The 24,396-nt window shown below is 39.4% G+C and overlaps 1 protein-coding gene and 1 long non-coding RNA gene across 6 annotated transcripts in view; one reads left to right on the forward strand and one right to left on the reverse strand.

Moving 5' to 3' along the window:
• Positions 1 to 18,134, reverse strand: part of zeb2b (zinc finger E-box binding homeobox 2b) — a 114,818-nt gene extending 96,684 nt beyond the window's left edge. For 3 of the 5 annotated variants that reach the window (XM_088333045.1, XM_088333046.1, XM_088333042.1), the window contains exons 1-2: positions 17,845 to 18,134; positions 16,777 to 16,965 (exon numbers count right to left, since the gene is read on the reverse strand). In XM_088333045.1, coding sequence (XP_088189171.1) covers positions 16,777 to 16,849 — 73 coding nt within the window. In that variant the 5' untranslated portion in view covers positions 16,850 to 16,965; positions 17,845 to 18,134. Of the gene's footprint in view, positions 1 to 16,776; positions 16,966 to 17,539; positions 17,645 to 17,844 lie in introns of those variants that run through there. The other 2 variants (XM_088333044.1, XM_088333043.1) reach the window with 2 other exon arrangements.
• Positions 18,044 to 22,764, forward strand: LOC148370514 (uncharacterized). The gene is made up of 2 exons (XR_015850151.1): positions 18,044 to 18,467; positions 22,504 to 22,764. It is a non-coding gene; the product is annotated as an uncharacterized LOC148370514 (long non-coding RNA).
• The last annotated feature ends 1,632 nt before the right edge of the window (positions 22,765 to 24,396 follow it).

Consider the following 24,396-nt stretch of genomic DNA (forward strand, 5'->3'; position numbering starts at 1 on the left):
CGTCCTGTCCGGTCGGTATCTTGCTCGTGTATCCAGTATCCGGTATCAATCCCATCAGTCCCGTTCTGTCCGATATCCTGCTCGTATATTCAGTATCCGGTTTCGATCCTGTCTGTTCCGTCCTGTCTGGTATCTTGCTCGTGCATCCTGTATCTGGTATCGATCCCGTCTGTCGCGTCCTTTATAGTATCTGCTCGTGTATCCTCTATCTGGTATCGACGCCGTCTGTCCTGTCTGGTTTCGATCTCCTCTGCCCCTGGCTTCCTGTTTTCCCGCGCCTGACTTCTCTGTCTCACTTCTTCTGTCCAGCTATCGCCGCATCGCTGGCTTTTGTGTACCCGCGCATGACTGCCCCGTTTCCGTAAAATATAGCTTGGTGTGAGAACATTATGCGTTTGGTTCCACCATCTGTTCGGGTTCTGACACACTGGGGATTAAAGAAATGCTTATATATAGATGATATACACATATTTATGTATATATGTGTGTGTATATATATATATATATATATATATATATATATATATATATATATATATATATACATAAATATATTGGTGTGTGTGTGTGTGTGTGTGTGTGTGTGTGTGTGTGTGTGTGGGTGCGTGTGTGTGTGATATATGTATATATTAATCCACAGTGGGTTCACCCAAACAAACTGTCAGAGTACTCATGTTTGTAATTGTTCGAATCCTGGCTCGTCCGTGTTACATGTCCAAGTGTCCTTGGGTAAGACACTGAACCCCTAATACCCCCAATAAGCAGTTTAGCGCCTTACATGGCTGCAAGGCCGCTATTGTGAAATGTGGAGCACATTGTAAAGCGCTTTGGGAAGTCATTGACTTGAGAAGTGCTATATGAATGCAGATCATTTCATTTCATTGTAATTCATAGTTTATTGGATGGACTTTGATTATGTGATGATCTGATTGAATGGTTCTTTAAAAAGAAAAATCAATAAATAAGGTGTTGCTAGTTACTCAGTACTTGAGTTAGTGAGTATGTTTTTCTTATCATTTCAAGGTCAAGGATGCTTAGGAAGTAATACAGGTATTTCATGTTGGTAGATTTTTTTGCTGGGATTATTGATTTTTACTACATTTTCAAATATTTTTCTCACTTAAATGCTCAAGCAAAACTATCTGTCAGTGGAACCTTTTTTTTACTATGTTTTAACTGTTCAGTTTTATTAATACAGATTAAAACCAACAAAACAATATACGATATAAGATTTTTACTTCAATTGATATATTTCATAATTTTTTGCAGTATAATCTTACTACAAACACAAATACATTATTAAATATAATTCCCTACTTCACGTGCAGATGATTAGTATACATTTGTATTTATTTTATAATTGTCTTATTTATATATAAAATTCAAAAGAGAAACACAATCTGTTGCCACCTACTGATATGAAAGAATGCTAGTTACCTGGCTAATCACTGAAAGAAAGAAACAGTCTATCCAAAAACAACATTGGGCAGTTTCTTGCGGCATACAAGATAAGGTCTCATGGCAAAGTATTGTGCCCCGGCACACTGGTTATAAAACCCTGGAAAGTAGTAGTGTTTGCAAGTATGCATACGTTGAGCAAAACCTTCTACCGATGATGTAAGAATATAGTTTTTGCAATCCAGAATACCTCTGTGTTGCGTCCAATGACCCTTCCCTCCCACACTGCACCCCCAAAACAAGCCGCATTCTCTAATCCCAATGAGCAGCACATTCAATTTGTCCAGAGAGCATGCAAGGGACAGTCCATACACACACAACCTCGAAATAAAACTCTGCCTTCCCTTCAGTCATCCTTCAACCTAAATGCATCTAACAAGACCCCCCCTTTTTTCTGAATATTAGCAGTGAGTGTCTGGAGGTAAACAGAGCATTAAATCCTGCAAAAAAGAGACCGATATGTGGAGGGGACAATGGGCCACCCGGCCTTTGTTCCGGGCTTAAGAAAACGTGTCCTTCCGTCCGTCACAGCGTTTTACCTCAATGTCGGCCTTTCCCAAACCGCCATCAAGCTATCAGCAAGGGGGGCAATTTGCGTGAAAGGAGCCATAATGATAAAGTTAGGATAGGACGAAGGTAGGCCGTGAGAAGATGAAGTGGCCCGAGACACCAAACTGTTAAATTATTTGCAAACAGGTGGTGGGGGGAAGAGGGTCTCTATGGGAAGGGGTTTAAAACATAATCACCCCCGTCTCTCCCACATTACTAACAATATACGGAGTAGGGTTGAAAGGATTTCTCAACGTTGTCGACCATGATTGATAATAGAAATAGTTGACAAAGAAATTCATTGGTGACTATTGTTGCCATGCATGCTTTTCTAACAGAGTGAGGCAGCTCACCTGATTACAATATCTGCTGAGGGTCGCTCATGCGCAATAGTGTCTATGTCTTGAGCCCTAGTATATAGAAACGGCGGCGTCAACAACAACTATGCGTAAAAAGACTTCTAAAAGTTAAGCCTGGATACGGCTAAGAAAAAAAAGTGTAAAGTTTGCAAAGCAGACCTTGTGTATCATGGGAGAAGCTTGGTGACGCATGTCCAATTAAAGAGCATATAAGACAGTTGAACAAAAGTCTGACTCGCCTCTGTAACAACTTTCAAGCCAAAATGGTTTTGCTGATATGCATTGCAGATTTTGTACCCGTACACTATAAAAGACATATTAGCGTTATGCCAAAATGTGCCTAAAAAATGTATTTGAAAAAAATTTCACACAGTCCGGAACCCCAAATGTCAGTTGTTCAAACGTTAAAAATTACAAACGTGTGTTCCAAAACAGATGAACCATTTTTTTGTGTGAAAATGTTCATAATTGTACTTTAGGCCTCAACTACATTTCGTGTCAAGTCACCATAAAAAACCAACAAGCAAATGCAAAAACGTTTGTTCCAATAAGGTTTGCTTTTGTAAACTTTCCAATGCCCTTTAGTGACCAAATTAGGTACTGTAGCTCCCGAAAACCAAACACTCCAAGCAGCTTAATCCAATCTTTTACTGTAACCAACAACTTGATTGAAGCAATTGTTTCACATACACAGGTTTCAACAAAGCTAGGCCGTTCCACTTGTACATATATTATGTTTAATTTATTGGTTAACTGCTGCTAATGAGGCAGTTTTTGTTTTTTCAGGGACACAGAATGTTTACTTCATTTCAATATTTAATTTATTTGCCTATTCCTAAAAAATGAACGGATGTTAATTTATGGATTTATGTCACAACTGACAGAGCTGTGCGCCTAATTGGTTGAGAAAGGGCATTTTCATTTAATTTTTGTACAAATCCGCAGTATGTTCACTTAAAGAGCTAGAGTATTCTTCACTGTACCTATATTCATATGTTTATTATAATTTAACATATCATTAAGTCAACTTCATGCTGAATTTAAGAAAAATACTTATATATCTGATCATTCGACAAATAATTTCAATTATCGGTGACTAGTCTTCTATTGAAATAGTTAGTTGCAGCCCTAATACAGAGGAAAGTCTGCTTTTTTTGTCTGGTTGAGGTGGAAGTGGAACAGCCCGATTCACTAAAAGTTTCATCAACTAGTCCTTATCTGCTTCCCTCTGAGGGCCAGATTTGAATGGGGGATAAGGGAAGGTGGTTGTCTGAGAGAAAAAAAGGGAAAGAGCGAGAAAAGCTGGCCGACACATGGTAAATAAAGTATGTCAGCGCCCGCCATTTTGTAACCCACAAAAAGCATCAACACTTTTCAGTTCTGTTGCAGTCTGATGAGACCTAGCAAACAGTTAAAAAAAAAAAGGTTAGTATTGTCACATCATTCTATCACAACCTGTCAAGGGCCCAAAAAATACCACAAGTAACAAGATTAGGGCCTCATAAGGTGGCTAGTGTGCAGGGTGAAAAATGTAGTCGCGTCAAATATCACATGTTAGGACCATTCAATGACTGATTAAAGATTGTCAAATACAACAAAAGTTTAGGTCAAAAATGGACAAACCCAATACTCAGGCTGGTTTGATCAAACTCCTGGGTTGTTTTGCAGAAACAACCCCCACACAAATAGCGTAATGTTAGTTTGTAAAAAAAAAAAAAAAAAGAGTATTTTTGTTTTTAATAAGTCAAGTCATGTTTATTTGTATAGTCCTTAATCACAAAATGTGTCAATGGGCTATACAGACCACCTTTACACCTTCCTATCCTACAGAGTCTAGGTCGTTTTCTTCAGGACAACCAAAACAAATGTGCCATAAAGTATTAGGATAACAAAAATAATGGGGGAAGCACGGCGGCGCAATGGTTAGCGCGTGTGCGGCACAGTTCTGAGGTCGTGAGATCGAACCTCCGGTGTGGAGTTTGCATGTTCTCCCCGTGCTTGGGTGGGTTTCCTCCGGGCACTCCGGTTTCCTCCCACATTCCAAAAACATGCATGTCAGGTTAATTGGCCGGTCCAAATTGTCCCTAGGTGTGACTGAGCGTGTCCCCTGCCCACTGCCCAAAGATAGCTGGGATGGGCTCCAGCACCCCCCGCGACCCTACTGAGGATAAGCGCTGCAGATAATGGATGGATGGATGTTTAATATGTTTTGGGAATAGATATTTATATTAATAAATATTACTCAAAAATATGAATAAAATAATGTTTCATTTAAAAAATGCACTCCTAAAACAGTTGGTTTTAGTTTAGAACGTCCTGCAATTGAAAAAAAATATTTTGTTATTTTGAACTGGTTCATTCCGTTTAAAATTGTCCAAAAAAAGTTTATTTCCAATAATGACAAACCGTTGAGCTCTTTTGTTTTCGGCAAGTTTCTAAAAAAAAATGGAAGTTTTGTTTGAAAAAAACCTGCAATACAATTAGTATTCATTTATTTTTCCAGAACTGGTTGATTAAGTTTAAAATGGTTAATGAAATTACAGAAGCAGTTTGTTTTAATAACAACAGGAAAATGGACAATTTTGTTCTAATGAACGTTCTTAAAAAGATCATTTTTAGAACAAATTGCAATATTTCTCCTTATTCATTTTCCCAAAACGGTTTGTTTAATGTACTCAAAAGAAAAGAAAAAAAAAATTCTAAATAACGAAAAACAATTGGGTCATTTGATTTTCAGCATTTTTCTAAAAATGGGTTGGTTTGTTTAAACTAAAAACTTGGGTCTCATACACAACGAAAATGGACAAGTACATAAAAAATTTTTAAAAAAATAAACTCTTAGAATTCCACGAGTTGTTATGACAACACCGCATTAACGTAAGTGGCTATTAATTGTCGGGACGTCGTCACAATTAAAGAAGGCTGCTACAAAGGTAGCACAAATGAATATTTCATGACTTTCATTATGCAAAAGTCATTGCCAGTCACTGCGACTAATTAGCAAACATAATAACATTAGCCAAACTGGGATTGCTGCTTCAGGAGCTTGCCGACAAATTAAGCTAAATTGCTCACTCTAATAATATGTTTACACTGAAAAAAAACTTTTAAAATAGGCAAAAATAAAGATATCCAGCGGATGGTAGACCTTTTGGGTCATTTTAAGATTTATTTTATATGACAATTTGAAAAAAACCTTAATTCAATGCTAGCTAAACAACTCTGTTCATTTTAAATATGAATTCTTTTGGTTTGTTAGAAAAAAAAATAGAAAATGAGAAAAAAAATAAAGATAAAGTGAGTAGAGAAAAACGTAGTAAAACAGTAAGAAAATCATGGTGCAATTTATCTGAGGAATGCCGGACGATAAGGACGTGGCTTCCCTTCCCTTGTTGGGGGGTGAATGTGCACTTTGGTAATTAGCTGCGCGGAAGTCGCAAATTTTTGGTCTGGACTGAAAAACAAATATCTAGATGAGCCACTTCCTCACGCTCAAGCTCTCCTTAAAAAATAAATAAATAGTACTATAATCTTAATTCTGAGACGGGCATACTACAATGTTTTTTGGGTTAAATTATTCAGAAAAACATCCAGGTTGATTATATATATCTGTGTTATATTAAAATCTAGAAGACAACAGTATTTGAGCAGATGTCACCCGTACTTATTTCATATTAGTCTGCAAATACAAGAAGTTATCTTGAAATCTATTTTCAGAAGACCTGACAACATTGAAAATTATGTATCAAAAGCCTTCTTCCAAAGCATTTTCAGCATCAAAAATATTATCTGGAAATCCCACCTCAGAAGACCCGACACAATTGAAAACGATAAATAGGAATCCATGCCTCTGAAGACCAGACAGCATTGAAAACGATATCTCAACAGCCTCCAAAGACCTGATGCATCGAAAACGCTATGTGGAAATCCAAACGCCGAAGACAGAACTGCCTCAAAAACGCAATCTGAAAACTCTGCCTACTAAGGCACAGCAGCATTGAAAACAATATTTCGAAATCCCACCCTCACTTAAAATAATATCTTGATACTCTATCTAAAGACCCGGCGGGATAGGAAATATGAAAACGCCTCTTCCAAGGCTTTAAAAACTCTGTTTTCGAAGACCTGACAACATTGAAAACCAGCCTGAAATCCCGCCCCCAAAGACACAGCGGCATTAAAAACAATATCAGGGAACCTCGCCTTTTAAGCATCAAAACCGATACCCGCTTTGAAGAACCAGATGCATTTAACCACTCCCAACGACCCACCTGAAAGAGATATGGGCAAACCAACACGTCCAAAAATCTATAAAACTGGCCTCCAAATTATCAAAATTTGGAAACTTGGCCTCTCAAAAGATGTTAACGATTGAAAATAACCTCTTATAACCCTGCCTCAGAAGATCCGGAAATCTGGGAACCCTGCCTCCGAAACATGGTAAACAAAATCTGAAAACCCCTCCTCCTAAACACCAAAAATCTGGAAGCTTGGCCCTTTGAAACCTGTTAGCAATCAAAAATGACATCTTCGTAGGATTTGGAGACCCCGGCTCTCAAACATGGAAAACAATATCTGGAAACCCTGCCTCAAAAGACCCGGCAGCATGAAAAAAATTATATCTCACCTCTTCCCTGGCGCAACCTGAAAACATGACGGACACGGCAGAGTAGAGTGGGGACAGGCCTGTCGGCGTGATTATCCCCTTGCTACCTGAGGAGGTGTTTGTTTGACATCTGCTGCAGACAGCAGTGGGACAAGCCGTGTTCGAGGAGGGGGTTCATAATGTGGGGGGGGATTTTGTTCTCCCTATCCAGTCACAAGCTATTAGCACGTAAATTCACCTCTCAGTCTTTTTGGGCACACTCCAGTTTGCTTGCCGTGTCGCCACTGACATTTAAAGGCTGCCGCCTGGCGACCGCCCCCTCAACTCTTCATCTTTCCTTGACTCACTTTTGCCAGGGGTTAAACATACGTTTCGATACGAGAGTCATTTGGGAGCGTTTCCTCTTTTGGTTGCAACCTCGGGTTAGCGGGCCGCTTCATCAGCTGCGAGATGAAAAAGAGGCAGCCGCAAAAAAATTTACTTTCTCGTAATCTGGTTTGGCAATTGGCCGCAATTAAGGCCAGATAGCGCCGTCGGAATTCCAGGCCGGGGCGAGTCCTCGTTATGGAGAGGTAACGAGATTGAGGGTGCGCTAAGGTGGCTAGCATGCAGGGAGGAAAATGAGGCAAAGTGATCCTCCTTCAAATGTTAATGTGCCGTTTTATAATTCACACCAATGCTCTTTGGTCCTGAGACGGTCTGACCAAACCTAACAAATGATTTGAAAATAAAAGCTAATTTTCTCATATCACTCTTTAAAGGGTATGCCAAACATCACAACCTCCCAATGACATCATTAAATAATCACGGGGTGGAGTCAGGAGGATACGATTTGCATAGCAACAGGTTGGTTAAAAATAACCCAATTTTACACCTCGTTTTGGGTATTCATTCTGTTTTGGCAATCAACTACAATTAAAGACAGAGCGTGTTGTCGGAATTTAGGGAAAGAATACGAGATCAGTGGGTGCACACTAGCAACCAACGAGGAAAAGTAGAGGAAAGTGATCCTGCTTCAAATGTTGATGTGCCATTTTGTAATTTGCACCAATGGTTTTTGGTCCTGTGACGGTCTGACGAGGCCCACTAAACTTTTTCAAACTCAAAGCACATTTTCTCACATCAATCAAGGGTATGACAAACCTAACAACCTCCCAAAAACTATATCAAATAATTATGAGGATGGGTCAAGAGGACAGGATTTGCAAGGTGACAATACAACCAATACTTGGGTTCATTCGACATCCATCAATTTTCTGCAGGGTCACTGTAGGCACTGGAGTCCATTCCAGCCCTCTTCGGGCAGTGGGCAATGGACAGCCTTAACTGGTCGCCAGCCAGTCTCAGGGCTGTTTAAAGGGACATTGTGTGGTCCACACTTAGGTTGCTGCAATGTTTGTCCTGCCACTAACTGCTATGCTGTGCTCTGTGGCACTCACCCTCGCTCAGACCAGACAACACAGTGCCCTCTAGTGGTCAAATATTACTCACTGGGGCATTGATTAAATCATCTTTAAATACATTAGTTATTTTATGAATGTTTTATTTGAAAAGATTTACAATCTAAAAACAAAATAACCTAATTTGGAGGTCACTATGCACAAAATAACCTGAAACTAATATAATAAAATAAAAAAAGCTGTTTCATAGAAACAACCCATGAGGTTGGATTACAATGATCCAAGTAAGGAATCAGTCTGTTTTTTGACCTAATTTGAGCCCTGAATGGCACATGCAGCTGTGATTTGATTGGTCGAATCTTCGATTGATCTGTACGAGCACTGCTGACCTTGCCTGAAGATATTCTGATGATCAAACTTTGTGCATCGGTTTTGCGAGTAAGCAAATCTGACAAGCAGTGACACCAATTCAAACGCATGTGCACAGAAGAAAAAATTAAAAAGTAATTGTTTTCAATAGAAACACTGCGACAATGGAAGCTCGATGAATTAACTGTCTATATATAAAGGGTGCAAAGACTTAGAATTGATCAAAATAGACCAGATTTTCCACTTAAAAACACTTACTTTGGTATCAATACTTCTATTTTTGGAGCATGTTGACAGTGTTATAACAGCGGTCTCCAACCTGGTGCCCACGGGCACCCAGGTGCCCTCTGAGGACAGTTGAGGGCAAAAAGAAAAAAACAGAAATCACAATGCATGATTTTTAACAATTTATTTGTGTGATATAGCTGCAAATAAGTATTTTAACACCTGTGTATCATCCAGAATTCTGACCCTGAAAGACCTGTTAGTCGGCCCATTAGAAGTCCATCTGCACTCCATGTATCATCCTGAATCTAATGCACCTGTATGAGGTTGTGAGCTACATAGATACACCTGTCCATCCCATACATTTAGTAAGACTTAAACTTGTAACATGGTGAAGATCAAAGAGCTGTCCAAAGGCACCAGAGACAAAATTGTACACCTCCGCAAGACTGGAAAGGGCTACGGAGCAATTGCCAAGGAGCTTGATGAAAAATGGTTCGCTATTGGAGCAATCATTAGAAAATGGAAGAAGCTAAACATGACAGTCAATCTGAATTGGAGTGGAGCCCCATGCAAGATATCACCTCGTGGGGTCTCAATGATTCTAAGAAAGGTGAGGATTCAGCCCGAAACTACACGACAGAAGTTGGTCAATGACCAGAAAAGAGCTGGGACCACCGTTTCCAAGGTTACTGTAGGTAATACACTAAGACGTCATGATTTGAAATCATGTATGACACGAAAGGTTCCCCTGCTTGAACCTGAACATGTCAAGGCCCGTCTGAAGTTTGCATATGACCATTTGGATGGTAAGACGAGGAGTCTGAAATGGAACGTGTGAAATGAACAAATGAACGACAACGTCAAGTATATCCAAAGTCGAAATAGTATCTGGAGTGCCTGAGTCCACTTTACCAGTTTGTTGACACAGACTCCCAATATGTGTGATTTTGAGGACCGCTGCCCTTCCTCTTCACCCCATACCTCTTCACCCCATACCGTGAACCGATAATTCCTCTTCTTACCCCCAAAAAAATTATAAGAAAGGAAAATAAATGGTAAAATAAATCCATATCACATGATCCCAATATGCATCCTCTGCCCCGCTCCCCGTCTTTGCTCAAGATTTGCATCAGACACCTGCCTGTCTTTGCAGTCGTGCTGCAGCGATTAGTCGGCGCTGTATACAAAAATCGATAGTAGCCGAAGCTTTCATTTGGCTTTCTAATCAAGAACCTGAAACTTATGACCCACCAACAAAATGGGACCGCTTTGGCCGTAACTACACACAACCGCGGAAGATGAATGTCAACTTAGACGCTTCAGAGGCGGTTTATGATAAGATTCTGAAGTTGAAACATGGAGGATAAGACATAATGTCTTAAAAATGAAGATAAATGTAGAGCACAAACACTTCCAAACTTGTGAATAAATAAATGAAAAATAAATGTAAATTAAAAAATAAGTTACAATTACATTTCATTAAAATGAAAAGTAAATACGCAGTTGACAATGAATTCCATTGTTGATTATTGATGCCAGACACACTTTTTCAACAGAATGAGGCATCACTACATGAATATAATCTCGAATGCCTGGTGTCTCAAGAAGTAACATAAACATACAAAAATGGTGGCATCAACATCAAGAACTAAATGTCCAAAGTTTGGGAGTATTGGCCAGTAAAAAGATTATTTTTGCAAAGTTTGCAAACGAAGACCTTGCGTCTCTTGGCAGTACCTCAGTGATGCACGAATATTTAAGTCAAAGTTAGACCATTAAACGAAATTGAGTCTGACTCACCTCGGTACGATTTAAGTTGTAATAAAGCCAATACTGTGTTGATGACATACAGTATATTTCAATGGCGTATATTTCACCATGAAAAATTGAGCATTATGCCAGACTGTGCCAGACAAAAGTGTCTGAAATTAATTGCTTGCTGTCCGAAGAACAACCCTCAGTTCTTGAATCATTAAAGAAAATAAACCTTTTAAAACTGATGAATATCTAACCGATAATAATCATTCAGAACTTTTGTTACGAACTTTGCAGTGGACTACTAAATACACTTAACAAAATAAATAGAATATTTGTTTTGATTACTACTACTGCTAATGTGCCTCTTATTAGTTTTAAGGGATAAAAACATGTTAACTTGATTTTAAATTATATTTTATTTGCATGTCCATAAAATAATGGACTATGTTCTTTTAATGGATTACTTTCTCTACTAACAGGCAGTATTAAGAATAACACAGTTAAAATATCGCCGTTAAAATATCACCGTTACGTAACTGCGTTACTTTTTTTAGTAACGGGTCAATCTAAATACCGTAACATTTGGACTATAAGCCGCAACTTTTCCCCCAAGCTTTCAACCCTGCGGCTTATGCAATGATGCAGCTAATTTATGCATTTTTCCTCTAGGGGAGCCCGAGCAGTAAAGACAAGCGTAAGATAGGCGGAATATATGTGTCGAGGAAGATGCAAGTTGACTGTCACGTCGCACTTTGTGCATGAATAAAACTGGCATGAGCAGACCCTCATCATTTACGTACATTTTGTATGTTTACGTGCGTTATGGTGTGTGTACGTACATTTTTGTGCATGTTTACCTACATTGTTTTGCAAATATACTTATGTTTGTGGGTGTTATGTTATCATATTGTTTACTATTTATTTTTGTTGCAATTCCAGTTTAGGCTAAATATGTTATTGGTGAGGTGCAATAAATATATTGTAGGGTTCTATAACACAACTAACTGTTCTTCTCTATTCAGTTGACTCGAATAATGCTCAGAAAATTTCAAATAATTTGACATATAACAACTAGTAATGGAAACAGCTTCTTTCCCTAATACTGTAACTAGTTATTTTTACTATAGACTTATTCCGTTACTAACTTAGTTACTTACTACTTAGTAGTGAGTAACAATAACGATTTGCTTTATTAAAGTAACATACCCAACACTGCTGACTGAGCACTGTCAAAATTAATTTAATTTGTATACAAATCCGCAGCGTGCTCAATAAAAGTAGTATTTTCCTTTAACCCATTTTCTTGTGTTTTTAGAAATCTTCCCATAATAAAATGAAGTCCATGCAAAATATAAGAAAAATATAAATAATTACCCAATGATTCGACTAATTGTCTAAAAAGTTGGTCACGGATGAATTATTTGTTAGTGGCAGCCTTATAAAATACCTGCCCATCTTTGCAACTTTTTTTTTGCAGGGGACACCTGCTTTTTCCTCTTCTTCTTTTTAAGAAGAGGCGTACAGCATGGTCCGATAGCGCCGGCACGCCATCTCGTAACACTATCTAAGCCTGGAGACGAGGCTATAAAAGGCTCGTAACCAGGGGACCGGCAACAAACAAGCACAAACAGCCCAGTTATTTCTCTCCAGCAGCCACCCCCTTCCTCTCTCATCTCCTACTCGCCCCATTCCCCCCACTCTTTTTTTTATTCCTTCATCTCGGCCCCCTTTCTGATTCTGAATGCAAATGTGCAGCCCTGCTGCTGGCGGCGAGAGGGGCTGAATTGTGATTAAGAGGGAGAAGAAGAAGTGGCAGAAGAGGAGCTCCTTTCTTTGTTCTCCCCCCCAGGGGATGTTTACCAGGAGAGACGTGGCGGATCAGATATGAAAGGCATTCAGGTCAGCATTGATGTGAGCCAAAGTGAAATGGTACCTAAGGCGTTGCCGGAACCCTCCGTGTCATGAGTCCGGCCCGTCGGTTGTAAGTGTGTGTGGGAATCACAAAATAAAAATCGTCTTCACACAAGCTGGATGCAGGATGCAGCAAAATAAAGAAATGAGAAGTTAGATATCATTTCCTCAGTTCTGTCCAGTACAGGATGGACGACATCGTCATTAGAGAGTGTGTATACCGCCACTTTTTTTCTTCCCCAGTGCCGTAACCACTAGAAAAAAGCATGCAAAACTATAAACATACAAATCTTGTGACTTATTTAGGAATCGTTTCATCTTTTCAGCACGTTTTCAGGCGGAGCCACAAAATAAGAAAGTAGCCAAGAAATAAAATAAAATTAACATGTTTTTTTGTGTATAACGTGTTTTCTTTCATAAGTAAGAACTCAAAGTCAGAGTAGCGTATTTTCAGGATCAATAGGTGCAGTTTTTAATTTCTGACATTTTTTGTTTTGCTTTTAAGTGCGCCTTACAGTCAAGATAATACGATAAATATCTTTTGATTGTCTTAGTGAAATAAAGCCGAGTTTTTCAAGCAGTATTTTGTCGTGAGACCTTGACTCGTGTCCCACAGGAAATTGCCCAATCTTATTTTTGCAAAAAAAACATGCAATTGCTCAATATTGTTGCTTTCTTCCAGCAAAGTGTTGTTAACTAACTGAATGATTCAGCCATATCACTAGGTGGCAGCAAGTTCCTTTTTTTCTCCTTTCATATAGCACATTTATTTGTGTACAGGGCACATCTTTAACCTAAAAAATAAGTCATGGTTGGGTGCGCGTTATACACAAATTTTACAGTAGTATATTATCATATTTATGAAGTGATTGATTAGTCAAAAATATCACTGACTAAAATCGCAAAACATTATATGGAACACGAATCAACCCCGGTCGTGGCTGTAAAAGCACAGAATCCTAACCACTGGACAACCAGTGATATAGATAACATACAAAAACGCATTTGATCTCATAACATTATCAAACTTTTTTTGGTCATGGTGGCAGAGACGAATGTGTTAGAATGGTAAAAACAAAAGCTTCCTGAAATATATAAATCAGGGGTCACCAAACTATAGCCCACAGGCCGTATCCGGCACACCAACAGATTTAATCTGGCCCGCGAGGCGATGATGAAAGAAGCATAAGGAAAACAATGAGCTTATTCCCGTCAAACAAGGACCTGCAGTTTTCTATATATCCACCGCATGTCACCAAAACATGCAATCAAATTCTTCTGAACTATGCCTATGGCATTGAGTTTATCAAATGTAGTGTTAAAAAAAGAAAATACTGAGATTTGCTATTACTCTTAATTAGAGTCAATATATAACATAATTTTTATATTTTGTATGTTTTGAAACCAATTGGATGAAATGGTCCCTTTAAAAACAAATAAACAATGTAACACAACTGTTACAGGAAAATGCAAACGAGAAAAATTGGAATGGCTTATGTCATTTGTTGTTTTCATGTATTGCCGAGGTATCAGATTTAAGATTTTCTATTGACATAAATAAAAAATCAAACACTCAAATCAGGCCCCTGTAGAATTTATTTTAAACCAATGCGGCCTGTGACTCAAAAAGTTTGCTGACCTTTTACATGAATAAAAGCAACAAAAAAATCAGGACCAGGGAAAAAAGGGAATTTAAAAGGTATCAAATGAATATTGTATATTTTATGTAGGTATTGTATTCACAGTTTATGATGTCAAATGACTTTAATCATGGCTGCACGTATTCAACGTTTGTAACTTAAAATTACTTAACTGAGCCGAGGGATTTTATATCGATTTTTAATTTTAAAAAAAATAGAGGTGCACGTTATACACAAGTGTGTGGCATATACAAATAAACATGGAAAATAAACTCGGAATTTTATATGTAATTTAGAGACAAATTCACTTTTCATATATTTTTAGGCCACACTTGAGGGTCTCCGAACACATGCCGCTGGCGACGGAACAAACCTGCCCTCTTATTTGGTGTGTGAGAACCGACACAACCTACTGATCAGCTACAACCCACCCCCACGGCCCCCAATCTTCGACATCCCCACTACCCTCCAGAACATCTCGCCATAATTATTTCACTTGCTCAAACAGAATAATCCTTTCAATGCCGTGAAATAGTTTGCATGCGCCGGAAAAACCACATCAGGAGGGCGATCGGCAACCCGTATGAGAACGGCGACGCTGAATACGCCCCCCTACTTTTTTTTTTCTATCCACCCACCCTTTGCCGCCGCCATTATTGATGGTATAAACATGTAAATGAAACACATTACTGCTGACAATCAATTGTCCGTAAGGGGCTGAACCAACCGCCCCCCTCCGTACCTTGAGGAATAAGGAGAGGGGGGTACCTTGGCTCACTCCGGCACCCCCCTCCCCTTTACACACCCTCTCACCCGGGAGAACCCCAGCTCTCTCCCACAGAACTTTAGGAGGTGGAGGAATAATAGTAATAGATAAATTGTTTGGACTGGCACAAATGTGGCATTGTGTTACACAATGCACGCTTAGACACACAAACGCTAATTCACACGACATGTAAAGCACGTTCCCGAGCTGCAGCTGTTACGTAATCTCAGTACAGTTCCGAGGGGAGACTCAAAGGTCAAAGGTCAAGAGGAAAAGTCAAAAAAGTATTTGGGGCTAATGCAGGATTTACAAGGGGGACAAAAGTATAGATTCTTTAAATACATTGACAACATATTACAATATTTTTCCTGCAGCAAACTCACCCGACAAATGGGCTTTCGTTCACATCTGGATTGGCACCAGCACACCAAACTTTCACTTAGAATGTTTGTGTGTGAATTTGGAGATAAAATGATGCGAAATGAAGCGAAATATCATATGTCGTGCAGCACCGAGTCCTTTCCCCCTGGAGTACCCCAAAGGCCGACAGTCACCCCAGACAAGAATGTCAGCGCTTCGGTGAAGGCATCGTTACTGCTAATTGGCCAAAAAAAACATCCCATTTGTTGTAAATAAATATTTTATAAAAAAACACAACCTGGCCTCCAGGATGGGCCTGGCGCAACTGCTCCGGCTCGGCCCAATTCAGTGAGAAGATAACGGAAGCCTCCAGAAGATTCGACATTCCATGAGGGGGGACTGAACAGGGAACTTACATGTCATCCTGTTTTTTGCATATATCTATTTTTGTCGATGATTCTGAGCTCAATGTGAGGAAATGTTTTATTTTTTTAGGCATTTAATAGGCCAGCAAAGATTGTTATTTTTCTAATAAAACAAATTAAGCAAAAATAATCAGTAAATAGTCACGTTAATTCATGATTTTGTATATCCCTAAATAATAAAAAATAAACATTCTGAAGCCAGCTTCTCCTTTTATAGCAGGAATATTTTATCTGGCAATTTTTTTTAACACAATTGGATCACGATCAAAAACCCAAGGGTACACGACTCAAAATAAATAAATAAATACATTAACGAAATCTCTGCCTAGATCAAGCAAAAGTGCAAATCTTGAACAGCTGCATGGCAGCCTTCGTGTTTCACACGCACCTACAAATGCGCGTGCTTGTGCGTAGAATAATCAGGAATAACGGGGCCAGGAAATGTCACAGCACATTTGGCTCTTGTGGGAAAAAAGTGTGCGCTCAAATGGAGAAAGATAAGCAATACATGTGCACATGCGCGCCAATTAGCGGCAGTTTTCCATCGCGGGTCCGTTTCCATTTAGAACCTCCACGCGTGGAGGATCATTTTGTATTTACGATTAAATAAAAAAGACAAAGGGACTGTCGGTTGTTTAACACACAAACACTGACGCAAACAATTAAATTAAAAGGAAATTTAATGTTGCGCGTCGACCACAACCAGACAACCGTTAGGACACCCCCCTCTTGCGTAATTCAACCCGCGACGGATGCGTTCCAACGGGTGAGGCCCTGCACAACTTTGCAATACCGCAAAAGTTTTTATCCACGCACAAATTCGACTTGCGCCCCTCCGGATAACAGTCCGGATAAAAGTCCTCGACGCAAGTAAAATGGGGTCGAGCCGAATAAACCACTGGGGCAATTGCGCAACTAACAGCGGGACAATTCAGCGCGTTTCTTACCGTTTTTGCGCCGCGGGTTGGCCTGTTTTCGCCGCTTGCACCGGGGCCCATCTGCCATCATCTCCTGCCTCATTTGGAAGTGCAAAAACAAAGGGCGTCCGTGCCAATTCTGCGGCGTGGCTTGCGTGGGCTCAGGCGACGGCTCGCATGGACGGACCCCAAAGCTCCGATTCCGCTTGTCGTCTGATTCTAACGAAACACGCAACACACACACAACGAACACGCACATAAGAATAGGGACAGTGAGCCAAGTCTAAAAGAAAACTAACTTTGTGTAAATAATTTAAACCTCAATTTAGGAATAATTTAATTCGAAGGGAAAAAAAGTTGCAGGTTTCTTTCACTTGGGTATTTGGTCCGCTTTAAAGTGCGTATAATGTCATTCATCATATGTTATTGTATTTTTAAACGAAAAGAGGAAGGACAGAACTTTGGAAGAATCGTTTTCAGAAATTAAAAAAATCGATTTCAACAAGCGTCTGAACAAATTTCGTGCAGACGCGCTAAATAAGCACAACTAAATATATACACACATTTTGAATCCCGAGGGTGATCGTGGGACAAGAGTGACATTCTACAAGTTTAAAAACGGCACAGGATAGTGTCGTTTCTTTCTAAGTGGACCGACCGTGCGGACCTAGGTCGCCCGGTCCTCCCAAGCCGGACAAAGAGCGCCTGGTCCCTGCGACAAGAACCGCTTGCCGCACGCATGATTTGTTTTCCACTCCCCCTCCCCACTTGTTTTTTCTCCTTTCTCATCTACCTGTGCAGGTAAGTTCCAAGTGATCATGTTGTACACGTTTAAAAAGACACAATAAACTGTAGATTTTTTTTCCAACGTGTACCGACCGTGCAGACCGTGGTCCCCACACCTCCCAAGCTGTTCAAAGAGCGGCTGGCATGCACCGGCAACGAGAACCGCTTGTGCACGCTTCAATTTTTGTTCCTCACCCCTCCCCTTTCCTTTTGCTCCTCTCTCATCCACCTGCGCAGGTAAGTGAGGCACGTCGAGAGTAACAATTCCCCTACTCTTTTGTCCCATTTCCCAAAAAGTGCGTGGGAACGTACCTGATCGCGCAAAAATAAGTGTTGGTTGTTGAGATGACACTGGAGCACGCTCGGCGCTGAGCAGATTCCGCTCCAGAAGATGATAATAAAGCCTTAGAAATCGAGAAAGCTCGCTTGCTCGTGTGTTGAGTTCGGGAGGAGGGAGGAAGGGAAGGGAAGGAAGAAGCGCTTGGCGCGTTCCGCTCGGTCAGGTTTTACAAGTGATGTCTTGCAGCCAGTACAGGAAAGCAACCTGGGTCGGGACTGACGTGTTCCGCCTCTTCTAATGACATTTTTTTTTCTTTCCACCTCCTTTTCTCTTACAGAAGAAGCCCCCCACCCCTGAAACGCACGCCACCTATCTTAACGGGAGGGGATAATTGAGGGGAGTCGAACGCGAGCTTCTCCTGGCTTCAACTTGTTCTTTTTTTTCCTTTTTGCGCACCCTAACCCCATGCAATGCATGTCTGGTTTTCTCCACACGTGTTTTTTGCACACTTTGGAGTTGATTTGAGAGCGTGTGTTGTGCGCTTGGAGAAATTTGACACAGAGCGCAACGCACGTATGGATTTTTATTTTTGATTCATTTTATGTGGTGCTTTTTTTTATTTCTTCTAATGTTGGATAATCCCAAGAAATGCAATGTAAGACGATTTTACTTATGTCATACAACTGCAACAACTTTTTGAATTCAGTAGAAACGCATGTAGATTTTATTTACAAGAGAATCATAGTTTTATTTCAATAACATCTTTTATAAAACATCAAACAATTCTAATCTTAAATTTGCATGAACTTAACACCCGCCAACATTAACATTAAAATCAAATAATTGGTGCTCATAAACAGTGCTTTAAAATATAGTTTTGCCTTTCTCATCTTACAAAACAAAACATTTTGGACCCTTTAAAATGTAGATAAATGTGACACGGGTGTATTTGCACTTGACACACTTTTTTAATGCTCGATCCCCCCCAAAAAGAAGCCAAAATTAGATACCTATCCCCACATTTATGATTATACACTAGAATGTTGAACATTGACCCACTAGTTTAGAGGACCTCATAGTGGCACTAAAAAAATAGAGAGACGAAATAAAAAAAAAAACCGTGAAGTGTCTGCACGAGTCCCTGCATCAATATTATATGAATATCATGGACATTTCCCGAGCTTTATTAGAGTAGTTCTCGCTTGTGGAGGCCACTTATGAGGATGAAACTGACATTTATTCAAGAAATCAACCAGCTCGTAGAGAGCTCTCTCTCTCTCTATCTCTCTCTCTTTCCCTCCTTCTCCCCTCTCTCTCTCTCTCTCTCTCTCTCTCTCTCTCTCTCTCTTCTCAGTGAGAAAAAATAGAGTGAGAGAGGGCAAGCAAGCCCCGCCCAAGTGAGATGATTGGCTGTGCAAATAAGGGGGGTATTTCGTGTCCCTTCGTCCTGCAGGTCGCTACTGGATGGCTATTTAATGAATCATCAATCACTTCCCATCCTATTTTTTTTTCGGTTAACCAAAATTCAGATGCGTTTAATTACTTGACCAATAACAATGACAACAAGAAAAAAATGCATATTCACAATACTATATGTGTCATTAGTAATAATGACAATAAAAAAGTGAATAACTTTTTGGAGAGACATTTTTCAAACAGATGGAAGTGACGTAAGGCAATCATATATATATGTAATAGCAATAAGAACATTTTGGACTCAACTTTTCTAGAAGTGACATAAGCAGTGTTACATCAAATGTATTTATCAGGCAAACATATACAGTAAGTAATCATAACCACAAATAACAACCACAAACACATATATAACACTCACAATGTTATGTGTATTAATAACAACAAGGATAATTAATAACTTTTTGGACTGTTTGGAAGTGACGTAAAGCTGTGTTGCATTCAATTATTTTAAAAGGGGAAATACATCTGTTATAATAAGCAATAACCAATAACAGCAAACATTGCAATAACACCAACAAAAACATAAATGACACTCTCAATAATATGTGTATTAAAGATAGGAGGGACCAAAGTCCATTTTTCCAGTGAGACTGAAGTGACATAAGGTAGTGTTGCAATTCATTACGTTAACATATAAATTATGTTATATAATAACAAATCATAGTAAGAATTACAAAAACATAATGCTCACAATATTATAAGTATTTATTATAGTAAAGACAGCATGAACTGTTTGGAGTCAACTTCTCGGGTGAGATGGACATGACCAAGGCAGTGATGCATTCAATCTCTTTAACAGGGAAAAATAATGTGATCTACAAAACAATCATAACAAATAATGTAACAACAACACAAACAAAAAAAATACATTATACAAAATGTTTTCTAAATATGAATAATATTAGGGAAAATAATATTACTCTTGTAACGGTTCGTTTCACTATTATTATAATTTAGGCCAGTCTCCAAGGAATGAATATCCTTATGTATTATTCCTGTCATTGTTTTATCCTATTTTATTTAGTCTTTATTGCATGTTTACCTTGGAGTGCCATGTCTAATCTCGCTACATAAAATGATATAAAATGACATAAAATGACAAGAAAGACTATTCAATAACTTTTAATAGTCAATAATATAGAGTGTTTTTTTTTTTTTCCTTTCCTACATGATAAAAGAATGCAAATAGCCACGCGCAATTTGCTGCATGGGTATTTGCATTCAAAAGAAGACGCGCGTCTACGCGTGTGCGGGCATGCAGCTAGACGGAAGCGGTCGCCTTACACAGTATCTACTAAACGTGCACGCGCAGACTCGTGCGTGTGCCAGCATATTCATTGCGTAAACGGATTAAGTGCGTGTGACCTTTGAGGATGGGTAAGGGCTGTTTAATGCATATATGTAGTTAATTGAGGGGGGGGGGGGGGGGTGTTCTGGTCAGTGGTGCGTCTTTACTGCTCTGATATTTATCCTACATGATAAAAGTGTGATTACAAGATGAATTGTTGCGGCGGGTTGGGGGGCGGGGGAAGGCATATTTGGAGTAAACATCGTGAAGGGCTTGTATTTGCTTCAATTGAATCAATAGGTACTTGATTTGCTAGGATTTGATTCTAACACGCCTGCAGGCAGAACACTAAGAATGTAATCCGAATTTTTGGGAAGGTAATGAGGAAATTAAAATGAGAAAATGGATGCATTTAAAAAGTTACTACACGGTTAGAAATTTTGCTTTGGTGTTTTGGGGGGTACGGAGAGTGAAATGTAGAAATACAAGCGTGAGATGCTGTCTGATTTTCTTGTCATGTCATGACAAATTAAATTTGCTCTATAAAATGTTTTGGCCTATTTTAAGGAAAACTCTCGAAATGTTGTTGTTTTAAATAGTATTTTTTTTAACTCAGATAAGATAGTTGGTTCTAAAAATGAGCAAACATACCAAAAACTAATAACGTTTCCTATTTCAAGGTTGTTTTTAAATGGTATAAAATGTCTTAGAATAAGTATAAATATAATAACTATACTACAATAATGCTTATTTGTATATTTATTTTATTACAAGACAGTAACATATTTTCTAGTCATAAAAAGCAATTTATTTGGTAAATTGTTTTTCTTACTTTTAAGTGATTTTTTCCAATGAAGAAAGATCTTTTAAAGTGAGCAAAATAATGAATGGGGTTTTTATTTTCCACCACTAAAAGGCGCTAAATAACACAAAATGTCCCCTTAATGGAATGTTATTAGCTTTAAAGGAGAAACACTGTATTGGATGTGACATTTAACCTCCTGAGGCCACATCTTCTTTTTCGATGAGTCTCAGAATTGACATGCAAGCAAACACACCTCAGCATCTCACATATCACCCACCCTCTTCTTTCTTGATTCTTTTCCAATTTTGACATAAGAAAGCGAGCATCTCCTCCAAGATTGACGGACAATTATGCTCTTTTTTTTAGTATTTTTCTAGTTTTAAGAAATTTTTACCTTTTTTGGAGAAATAAAGGAAGTAAAGTGAGCAAAATAATGAATGTAGTTTTTTTTACCACTAGGAGGTGCTCAAAAATACACACTGTACTTCTGATGAAGTATGTCAGAAGTCTGGTCTAGGGGCCAGTTACGGCCTGTAATCAAATTTTTACCGGCCCACAACCTCTGTCATAAACTAATATGTGGCTCGCAAGTGATGTTGACTGCAGTATAAAATAAATGTACACACCCAAAAAAATACATTTGTGACTGTAAATAATAGAGGAAAGGTGCCGGCGAGGGCAGCCGCTTACAGGAGAAGTGAAAATTTAAATATTTTTTTCACCGAAATCGGAAACAACTGTAACTGCCTAATGTCCCAAGTTATTATGGCTGTTTTCAAAGTATATACAATAAAGAGGCACTGTCAGACAAAACAAGCTGACTGCGATGAGCGACATCACGATGCTGATTGCCGAGCACCGCAAACCTTTCTCAGAGGGTGAATTAATTAAAGACTGTTCAAATAATGCCAGGCTTTAGTTACAGAATATTGCCCGCTTTCTGAAAAGTTTGAACACCTCTGCGCTAAATAATACACTTTCCCTTTAATACAATTTTATGAGCTTGAAAGGGGAAAAAAAGGCTTTATAAACTTCTCTGTATCGACGTGCAAGCGAATGTACCTCAGCGTTCCACATCTCGCCCCACACCGCCTCCTTCGTTCTTTCTTGTTTGTTTTCCAGCTTTTCCACATGAAAGCGAGCATATCCTCCGAGATTGACGGACAATTAAAGCGCGAGAGGCGGGAGCGAAGACGCCGGGGCTCCTTGGACATGTAAAACCCCAGAGTTTGCTTTCCGATCTATCTTGCTCCGACGAACAAATGTTTGCACTGAAAGTTATTGATTTTCGCATCTTGGGTTACATGCCGCATCCAAACACACACACATATAAAACAAATAGCTGACGCTCTATTGAGCCAATAAAGAACATTTTATGCATCACGGAGCTTCCGGGTCACTTTATTAGGAATGGAATTGGGAATACAGTAAGACCTCGGTTATCGCTGTTAAGGGGACCAAAACCACCAGCTAAAAGTGAAAATCTGCGAAGTAGCGACGCCCCTTCAAAAAAAAAAAAAAAATCTCATCTCATCTCATTATCTGCATTGCTTATCCTTATTAGGGTGACGCCGCCTCTGCCGAATTCGCTCCGTCGCGCGGCCCGGGAGTGAGCTCCGCCGACTGCCCCCCCCCCCCCCCCCCCCCCCACCATTTTTTAACCATTACAGACCGCGAAGCGCTGAAGCCGCGAACGTCGAACCGCGAAGTAGTGAGGTCCCACTGTAACTACGTATGATTTCCGTAAAACGGTCATTTTCCCCACCGCTACAATGCCGTTACTGACGGTCAAAAGCGGTGCGTTAGTTTGAATGAAATGGTTTTCTTCGGTCCTTCAAGTTCTTTACGTCACGTCTTTTCAGATCAAGACTCTATTTTAAATAGTGACTACCATATATTTAGAGAGTAATTACAAATATAGTATTATTTTCAAATGCACCAAAAGAAAGGTTGACTAAGGGCTGAGTGTCACCGACTTGTGTCGGTCGCAAATGAAACGTCTCCATCAGCCGGTTCTTCGAAGCGAACTAAGGAATCCAGCTCCCCACCAATCAACAGCTGGTTCCCTCTCAAATGCCTTTTTTCTCTTGTGATTGGTTCAGTATCTTGCACGTTGACAATTAATACAATCAAAATGTTGAATGATGGAGTTTACATTAATTTATATTTACATGTTATATGCAGGGCAGCACGGCAGCGCAGTGATCAGCGCGCGTGCAGTTGCATGTTCTCCTCGTTCTTGCGTGGGTTTCCTCCGGGCACTCCGGTTTCCTCCCACATTCCAAAAACATGCATTTCAGGTGAATTGGCCGGTCCGAATTGTCCCTAGGTGTGAATGAGAAAGTGAGTTGTATGTCTCTGTGTGCCCTGTAACTGGCAACCAGTTGAGGGTGTACCATGCCCACTGCCCGAAGATAGCTGGGATGGGCTCCAGCACCCCGCAACCCTACTGAGGATAAGCGGTGCAGATAATGGATGGATGGATTGAGGTTATATGCATTTTATTTCAAGGATTCTGCATTGACTTTAATTTTTTCGAGCATACAACAGGTTCAAACTGTTTTTGTATTCTATCTTTTGTCTGTAGATTTATAAAAAAAATAATTTCATTTCATGTGTTTTTAGTGTTTGTATAAACATTTAAAGCTTATAACTTTATCTTCTTTATCTCCTTTTTCCTTTTGATATTGTGTATTTCTTTTACTTCCTTTTTTTTTGTAACGGAAATAGTTACTTTCACTGGTAACTAGTGACTTTTACTATATAGTAACTCAGTGACTAGCTCAGTTCCTTTTTATAAGAAGTATTGAGTGACTATAACTATAATTATAACTTTCCTTAAGTAACATGCCCAACACTGATTAGGAACACCTTGAGACTGGGCCGGCCCAAGAAAACTTAAATTTTGGGGACCCCTATTACTTGATTTTTTACATACGGAGTAAAACTCCTTCCATGTTCTACTCCAGGGACGGTCAACTATTTAGAGTCGAAGGTCGCATCGTGTTAAAAAAA

Source organism: Urocampus carinirostris, chromosome 3, assembly GCF_059441175.1.
Source record: "Urocampus carinirostris isolate Australia breed hairy pipefish chromosome 3, RoL_Ucar_1.0, whole genome shotgun sequence".
NCBI lineage: Eukaryota > Metazoa > Chordata > Actinopteri > Syngnathiformes > Syngnathidae > Urocampus > Urocampus carinirostris.